The sequence below is a fragment of the Salarias fasciatus genome, chromosome 22, assembly GCF_902148845.1.
Source record: "Salarias fasciatus chromosome 22, fSalaFa1.1, whole genome shotgun sequence".
Lineage (NCBI taxonomy): Eukaryota > Metazoa > Chordata > Actinopteri > Blenniiformes > Blenniidae > Salarias > Salarias fasciatus.
The window spans coordinates 19063738-19073220 of record NC_043765.1 but is presented as its reverse complement, the minus strand read 5'-3'; the positions used below and the strand labels follow the sequence as shown (position 1 = coordinate 19073220).

The 9483-nt window shown below is 43.1% G+C and overlaps 1 protein-coding gene across 2 annotated transcripts; it reads left to right on the top strand.

Moving 5' to 3' along the window:
• Window positions 1-591: 591 nt before the first annotated feature.
• On the top strand, window positions 592-8879 carry fkbp9 (FKBP prolyl isomerase 9). 2 transcript variants are annotated; one of them, XM_030120556.1, is made up of 10 exons: window positions 592-915; window positions 1555-1700; window positions 3019-3208; window positions 3297-3442; window positions 4154-4343; window positions 6052-6197; window positions 6340-6529; window positions 6935-7080; window positions 8452-8615; window positions 8698-8879. In XM_030120556.1, exons 1-10 carry the CDS (start codon window positions 680-682, stop codon window positions 8875-8877), a joined length of 1734 nt encoding a protein of 577 aa, XP_029976416.1. In that variant the 5' UTR covers window positions 592-679; the 3' UTR covers window positions 8878-8879. The 2 variants fall into 2 exon arrangements, with proteins under 2 accessions (XP_029976416.1, XP_029976417.1); XM_030120557.1 differs by lacking the exons at window positions 592-915; window positions 1555-1700 and adding an exon at window positions 2060-2154.
• The last annotated feature ends 604 nt before the right edge of the window (window positions 8880-9483 follow it).

Below are 9483 nucleotides of genomic sequence, written 5' to 3'. Positions count from 1 at the left end.
CCCGGTGAGTTTCCCTCCCCCTCTTCTGCCACGTAGAAACATTCCTGTTTGATGTGCCTCAGCTCCAAAAAGGGCCCAGACACATCTGCGTCTGTGCGTAAAACCAGCAGCGCGACCCTGCACGTTACTGCAGTTTGGGTGTAATTCAGAGGGGGTGCGGTCAGATTGGAGGATTATTCTCATTTCAATGTCCCCCTGAGGGGACGAGTCTGAGCTCGGGAGACCCTTTCGCTACCACGTTGACACATCTTGGAGGGCTTCAACTGCGCAAGAGCAATACGTGGTGCCCCAACTACCCCATTCAGTTTGAAAGCGCATTAAATCACCCAAGATGTCACGGACAAACACCGGAAACATGAGCCGTGGTTTCAAAACAAAAGATCTTTTTCAACCCTATTGTGTAATTTAAATCCTCCACAGTCTCTTGCAGATGTTAAACTGTACATTCCTATTGCATTACTTTTGTTTCTGCGCTGAAACTTTGCATTTTAGCGATCAGAGAAGTTTTAGCTGGAATAGTTAAAACCGGATATGGCGCGTTTGTTATGTGAGACTTGACACACGATCCTTCCTCCACTGGGACCAGGGGCAGGACTACGATCCAAGTCTCGTTGGAGGAAACCAAAGTACCGGGGACCTGGGAGTGAGCGCGCACACCTACAGGCCGTACCCTCTGTTAATGCCACCTCCCGAGAGCTCGCGACTGCTAAAAATGATCGGCTGCATGCAGGGCTTTCTGTATCTGTCGGTGCTGGTGACGTTCGCCGCCTGCAACGCGCCCCCGGTCCCGTTAGACGACATCCTCATTGAGAAAACGTTCGTGCCGGAGCAGTGCGCCCGGGCGGTTCAAGTGGGAGACTATGTCAGGTACCACTACATCGGCACGTTTCCGGACGGAAAGAAGTTTGACTCCAGGTGAGAATCTCTTACACACACACACACACATACACGCACTCACACAGCAAGGGCAGGTTTGGGGCAGGGGGGGGGGGACCGGGTGAACCGTGCAAGCGGCGTGCACGGTGCGTAAAAGTGCGCGTCTGGTGGATTGTCTCTGTGAGCCACGCAGGCAAGCAGGGAGGCTGAGCAGTGGAAGTTAACGCAAGGTCTCTAAACCACCTCCAGAGGGAATACCACAGAATCCCCGCTCTAATGGGAGGCGGACTTTAGATTTTAGAAATTATTTCTCATCACATTATCATCATTTTAGTCTTTTTCCGGTTGAGTAAATTCCCACAGTACCTCTGAAAGTACCAGAGCTCCACTTTGGAATTAAAAAAAAGTGTATACACAGTTAGAGCAATGCATTTTAAAGTGGACCTAAACCTCCATAAGTGACCCAAAGCACAATAATTTGTGTAAATACTTAATAGTTAAAACAGCCGCTTTAGTAGTTGTGGCATCTTTTCCCATAGTCCCCCCAAATCATGAAATAGACCAAAGTGAAGTGTCAATAAAACTTTTTTTTTTTTTTCAGGATGCTTTAGACTAAATGAATGGCTATTCAGACATAAAAATAAAATAAATGAACGTGTGCTTTTGTTAATTCTGCAGCTATGACCGTGGCACCACTTACAATGTATTTGTTGGCAAGAAGCAGCTGATTGAAGGCATGGATAAAGCTCTGGTGGGGATGTGTGTCAACGAGAGGAGTCTGGTGAAGATCCCTCCTCAGCTCGCCTACGGGAAACAAGGATACGGTCTGTATACTTGGATGTGTGTCAAACTTCCCTCTGTTCCATCATCCACAGCTGAATTGTTTGGAGTGAGGACAAAAAAAAAAAAAAACACACTTTTAGTGTTGCTAGAAAGTGTATGCGAAGACGAGTGTGGCTGTTTACGTGGCGGTTATAACTACAGTCAGATGATCTACTCAGCCCATAGAAACATAGAACACTTTGTTTGGGACAGGGGCAAAAGCTCAAGGAGCAGAAATGACAGTCTCTGCAGAGAGCACGGTGCTGTGCCGAGGCACGGGGAGGGAAGTGGGCTGCTCTTAAGCATCCATGTTGAATGATGTCAGGAGGACATCACAGACCAGGAAGTAGTTCAGGAGGCAGCCAGAGTCTGTGCAGAGCAAGCAAAAGCGTGTAGACGTGTAGAGAAATCTGAGGTCCTCTGCTAATCTGAGCCTGTTTGCCACAGGAAGTGCAGGTTTGTTCGCCAAATGACAAGAAAAAGAAACTTATCTAACAACTTTTTAGAGACTGATGCCTCACGTATAGCAGGAAATACTCAGATAATAGGACAGAGAGGAAGGCAGGGGGCATGTATGGGCAGGTCAAAGCAGAGGCAGTGTCCTTTACTACTCTGTATCAAAGGGATCAGGAAGCCTTGAGAAGGTAGCTGAAGGGTGTGATTGAGGATTTCTGAAGCGTTAGAAAAAAGATTCAGATGAAAAAGAGACTGCCAGCTCATCAGTTACAGTGATTTAATGGCTACCGTGCACATATTCTGGCCACGTTTATTCAGTTTGCTTTACTTTACGTCTGTTTTACAGGTGTGAACTTTGTGTAAATTACAAAACCAGAGATGCAAATATTGACAATGATAAGCAGACATTACATAAAGACTTAAACAGATTGTGGGATAATTGCACTGACTGTATACACGTATACTGTTTCACATCTATTTGAGGAGACTAGAGCCTGTTTGAAACTAAGAGCTACTTTGACCTTACAAGCTATTATGAACTATGAGGGGCTATTTGGTCCCAACATCCTGAATAATTACAGTTTAGAGTGCAATTCACATTGTTTTAACAGACCACTTCTATTGAAACATGGTCTGAGCTGTGCAGCCAGGAGACTGTGGTGAACCTTGACCCATCTCGTTCTTTCTTCAGTTGATAATTTCACTTAATTTGAACCAAAATGCCGTCAGCGCCTGCCTTGTGGCTGGTTTCAGCTGGCTCTCGCTCCACTAACACTGCTGGTCTGCGTAGCTTAGGTTGATGAACGTGTTCAGCAAAGGCCAAATGAGAAATCAGAACAGAATTCTCTCTGCTTTCGCCTGCAGGAACCATCATCCCTCCCGACGCCATCCTGCACTTCGATGTCCTGCTGCTGGACGTGTGGAACCCGGACGACGGCGTGCAGACCAACACCTACCACACGCCGCCCGTCTGCTCCAGAAAGGTGGAGGTGTCGGATTTTGTCCGTTACCACTATAACGGCACCCTGCTGGACGGCACCCTGTTTGACTCCAGGTTTTTCTTTGACACTTCGATTGTTGAGCATGCCGACAGTCACACCGACACGCACCGGCACTCTCCTCACATTCGCTCTCCGCTGCAGTCACACCCGCATGCGGACCTACGACACTTACGTCGGCATCGGCTGGCTGATTGCCGGTATGGATCAGGGCCTCCTGGGAATGTGTGTCGGAGAGAGACGTATCATCACGATGCCCCCATCACTCGGGTACGGAGAGAACGGAGACGGTACGTGAGCACAATTTAATAACTACTCATTTTGTTCCTGATTTGTGTTATTATGAGCTAAATTACGATTTTAAAGAATTCGCTATTTGGAGTAAAGCTTGAAACTGATGATTGTCATGGAAACATAAACATAAAGCAAAAAGTAATTCATGGGGGAAAACAGATAAACACACACATTTCAGCTTTAACTTTTAATGATGTGCCAGTGTCACAGTGGATCTCAAAGAACTTCAGAGATTGATGTACAAAATCTGATTCTCAGTAGATTTGATGTAATCTTTTAATCTATTTGATATCAATGTGATTTATCATCATCAACATTGTGTGTTTGTGATTACAGTAAGAAGAGATGAATAGCACTTCATGTTATTGGATGTTTTCGAATATTTCACTTTGTTCGGGATTAAAATGGTTTAAGCCTGAACCTTTAAGAAGTGTAAATACTTTGGGTCTAATTTATTTCAGAGAGACTGGTTGTAAACTTTCTTTTTCTCGCTATATTATATATAAATTATCTTAATTGGAAATGCTGGTTGCAACACCTCAATAAATCTTCTTTAAAAGGATATCTGACACCACTTTCTAGACAAAGCCCTTTCACTTCAAGTCTGTGTTTAACGTTTAGACATTTTGATGTTAGTACTATCATTTATTTCTGTCTGTTGCTCTAGCCATGTTCAAAATAATTAATAATTTTTCTTCTCTCGTCAGGGAGCGACATCCCCGGACAGGCGTCTCTGGTCTTCGACGTCGTCTTGCTGGACCTCCATAACCCCCGGGACGGGATCACGGTCACCAACCAGCAGGTGCCCGAGTCCTGCACCAGGACATCCGTGGCTGGAGACTTTGTCCGCTACCACTACAACGGCAGCCTCCTGGACGGCACCTTTTTTGACTCCAGGTTTGTAGATCGTTTGGGGCAGTATTCTCACCATAGACAGATTTACTGAACTCCTCCATGATTCTCACTGTATTCCACTCTATGCTGCCTCTCGGGCGGCCTCAGGGTGGCAGCATCGCTCTGTGCACTGAAGGTCCTCCACTGCAGAATTGAAACTTAAAGCAAGAAACTGTAATCATGAAGCACTGCATGCACCCTCATCCTTTTGAAACTTTAACCACTTCCTGTCAGACTATAATAATCAATAGTGTGTGTTAGTCAAAGGAAGAAAAAAAAACAGCAACTCATGCAGCAGATTCTGAGACAGGCTGAGTCAGTTTCTCAAGGCTGCTGTGCTGAATGGGGAAACGAAAAGCTGGAAGAGGAAACCGTTTGATTTGAAATATGGAAAGCATCCAATACGGAGCTCATTCTGAGGAGGATTTTCGCTGATTTGTGCAGCCTTGTAGGTTCAAGGTGTCATGAAAGTTCAGCCGCCCTTCTTTCTCAACAACTTGTCTGTATTGGAGTGTGTGTGTGTGTGTGTGTGTGTGTGTGTGTGTGTGTGTGTGTGTGTGTGTGTGTTTGTGTGAGTGATGAGTCACAGGTGAAAGGGGCTGTGAGTGAGGAGGGCGCAGGTTAGGGTTGGCTGTGAAGTTGTAAACCTGAAATGCTTTTTTTTGGGGGGGGGGGGGGGGGCAGAAAGCAGCTTGACCTTTAACCTGGTTGATAAACTCCAAGTGTTCTGTTACATCAGTGTGCTTCATCCTGTTAAATCCAGCTGACTTCGTTCATATATCTGATAAGTAAAGAACCGTTATTTTTATTTATTTATTTTTTTTTTACGCTGTCTGGGTGGCTTCCTCATTTTATGATTTCTGTGATATTTGGTGTAAAAGTAAAATATGTTGTAATGTTTCTTGAGTCTAACCTTCAGTACTTAATGGGACTCAGCGACTTTTGCAAGTGAAAATTAAAACTCTGTGACCATATACTGTTGACAGATTGTCAGGCTCAAACCCTTTATCATTTAGCAATGATAATAAAACATATTTTGAAACAGAAATAAATGTTAATATAAGGTAATTATTAATTGAGTACATGTGTAGGTTAACATGTGTACGTACAATATAACGATGCATTCCAGTATATTGTATATAAATGTGTTAGTTTTAACTGCATCAGGTGATTAACAGGTTTTTTCCCTTGTTTTCTAAGACTTTGTACTCATGTTTTTTTCCCTCATACTCATTTTCTGTTTTAATACATTTCAACAACACCTTTCTGATTTGTCCAAAAGGATTTTTTTCAACAAATCAGTTCTCGATGATACCGATCACTTCTAATAAAATAGCCTCCATCCATCTTTAGTCAAACACATCATGATTCTCTGCCCTCATCGTGTAACGGGCTAGACTGCTTAATGTACCCTCCATCACAAGACAGCGTTATTTTTCCTCAAATATTCTATGTTTAATATTTAAAGAAAAAAAATCCAAATTAAAATACTTTGCCTTTAATTTGAGAAACTTTACAGGGAGTGTTCATGCACAGCCAAGACGCCCACGCTTGAAACCGTGCCTTCCTACCCTGATTCCATCTCTTTTGCACCACACAAACAAGTGGATCCATCCACCTTCTACACCACTTTAGAAACGCTCAAGGTTTTGGGTTTTGATCCCAAAGTCATGAATATTTCACCCGTGATTCCATTTTCTTATTATTCCAGTTATTCTCGTAATCGTACGTATGACACCTACGTGGGCCAAGGCTACGTGATCGCCGGCATGGACGAGGGTCTGATTGGAGTCTGTGTGGGAGAGAAACGCACCATCACCATTCCTCCACATCTTGCCTATGGAGAGGAGGGGACAGGTGGGTTTATATCCGTGTGTGTGTGTGTGTGTGTGTGTGTGTGTGTGTGTGTGTGTGTGTGTGTGTGTGTGTGTGTGATATTTTGATTAAAAATGCTCTCATCTTCAATATTTGCTATTCCCTTCCCTTCTTGCGTCCTCAGGCTCTAAGATCCCCGGTTCGGCCGTGCTGGTGTTTGATGTTCACATCATCGACTTCCACAACCCTGCCGACAGCACCGTGGTCACCGTCACTTCAAAGCCAGAGGAGTGTGACGTGCACACCAAGAAGGGAGACTTCGTCAAATACCACTACAACGCCTCTCTGATGGACGGCACGCCCATCGACTCCACGTGAGTCAAGCAGACGCTTTTAACTGACCGTGAACAGGAAATTACCACAAATTCTGCAATATAAATAGAGGAAAAACAATGAGAAACAAAATGAAATCACATCCCCAAAATAAAATGTTGTCATCTAAAATACATTCATATGTATATATTCACTTATGTGTGTTTTAATATTAGAATTAGAAGATACATAACACAATCATGTGTCAGGATAAAGCTGAAGCTAAACTTAAAAATCATGAATTAACTTGGATATCATTTTAAATTTTAAAAGGTTAAGATATTTAGGTATTTTACACATTTATCCTGAATTAAAGACTGAAAGTCTGACAACTGTGATGCGCCCACAAACAAATGATTTTGCCAAATATACAAATTTAGTGTTATTCTGGGGTTTTTTTTTTCCAGGTATAATTATGGAAAAACATACAACATTGTGCTTGGAGCGAACCAGGTCGTCCCCGGGATGGAGGACGGACTCATGGACATGTGTGTGGGAGAGAAAAGACACCTCGTCATTCCTCCCCACCTGGGCTATGGAGAGAGAGGAGTCAGTAAGTCAAACACAACTTCTCACAACTCTGACCCTGCATACAAACGAAATCTAGTGGCGGAATAGTGAAACTGCAAATAGAAAACATGACGAGAGTCTCAGCTGGTGCAAACTCAGCATGTCTTCTGTTTTATTGAATTAAAATCGCTCAATTGATAATTCCATCTAGGTAGAAACATGTCGCCTCAGTTCTCAGAAAGAACAGAAAAAAGTAAATAATTAAAAAAAATAGTAATATATAGGAAAGTCCCTATTCATGCAAAGCACGAGTTCTGCACGCGAGTTGTTCATGCCCAGATTTAACCACTCAGGAAGAGATACAAACTCTTGAGGTTACAATCCGTTCATCATCTGCTGCAAACCGTCACATTCTGCCACACCTTTGTGCAGAAAGAGCAAACATTAGCAAAAGCTTGTGAGTTGGATTACCACCACAAAAATATCTTATCAGTTAAATACAGTCAGCGTGCATGAACGGAGTATATAATAATATATGATTAAATGAGCATACATGATGACAGTTATAAAATGTGAAAAACATGAATGAAAAAAAAACATGAATGAAAAAAAAAACATGTTTTTACATATATGGTTAATTTGAAGCATTTCTGGATGCAAATAACCCTTACCATGAATGAGCACGGCACAGGTTCGATTTATCAACACTGACTGCGATAGACATTTACAATTATGGATTGTTTTCCTAATTTCATTCATATGACAGAATTTAGAACCTCTTCTACGTCCAGATAAATAGAGGGGATTTCCTCCCTCACCAATTTCTAATTGTATCATCTTGATTGCTTATTTGCCCCCTCCCTCTTTCGACCTATGGTGACATGGATACAATCGTTCAGAAAAGTCTCCCAATTGAAAAATAAACATACATAGAAGTTTAGATCATCATATTATTTCATGCTCATAATATTGCTGCAAGCACACAATCCTGCGTCAGTCTAACCTTTCAGAAACACACACACAGCTCAGCTGTTGGTCATTAGTCATCATCTGTCTTCTATCACAAACTGGTTTCTTTTCTTAAGCAGTACATCTGAAATATTCCTTATTTGTCCTAATGACCTTCTCCAGGTTCACTGTGATTTAAGGTGTAATGTGTTTTTACACACACATGGTCCAGGGTAGATTCTACACACTGACTGTGGCAAAAACTTACACAATATATCGAACCACGCTTTGTCTCTGTCTGAGTACATTCAATGCACAGCACATGACAAAAAACGGCTTGCACCTGCAAATTTCACAGCATGTGAAGATAGAAAGGCCTCGAGTTGACATTCACAGCACCATATAGTGGTTTTCCCACCACGTACACATTCTGTGTGTGTGTGTGTGTGTGTGTGTGTGTGTGCAGCTGGCGAGGTCCCAGGCAGCGCCGTGCTGGTGTTTGACATCGAGCTGGTGGAGATGGAGGAAGGACTTCCTGAAGGTTACATGTTCATCTGGAACGAGGACGTGTCCCCCGACCTCTTCGCCGAGATGGACAAGAACGAGGACAAAGTGGTGGAGCCCTCTGAGGTGTGTGTTCACACCTGAAGCATTTGTCTCTTGTCTTGTCGCTGCCAGTCGGCGTGACTTTCCCGTTCGTCTGTTTCCACAGTTCACCGACTACATACTGCAGCAGGTGAACGACGGCAAGGGTCGCCTGGCCCCCGGCTTTGACCCCTATCGGATCATTGACAACATGTTCTCCAACCAGGACCGCGATGGAGACGGAAAGATCACAGAGGCAGAGTTCAAACTGAAGGCAGATGAGTCTGCTGCCCATGACGAGCTATAACGGGACTGGGTGGGGGGTTGGGGCAGGACAGAGGGTCCGTTGTTGGAGGGTGGGAGGGGGGTCGCTTTATATGCAAACATGTGTGAGGAGAGGGATACGCTGAGTTCAAGTTTGTACTTTTTTCTACTTTGTCAACTGAAGCGACAGTTAATCCAGTTTACTGAGTGCCAAATATGACTGAGAAGAAAAAGAGAGATTTTATAGTAAAATGAATATATTAAAATAGATAGAATAAAAAAAAAAACTAATTTGAAGACTGATGACAGTGAATGACTTGATTTTGTTTTACCTCTTTGCTCATCAAGTTCTTCATGCCTACTTATCTGTAAGTTTTTTTTTAGTTTTGAAGGGTATAAAAGCACTCCTAAAAAAACTTCAGTCTCACTCCAAAATCGCATTTGACATTCTTTTGACTTCACAGACTATTTTATCACTGTTATGTCGTGTCGCTCTTTATTTTCCTCAAACATCAGAGTCTTCCAGTAGCGTCTATTGCTCGCCGCAGTATGGTCGCATGGAAAGAAGTTACTTTTCTTTCAAAGTTGCTGCCTTTTTGAAAAGTTGAAACCTTTCATTTCTCCCCCCTGTTTCTTTGAAGTCTAATTT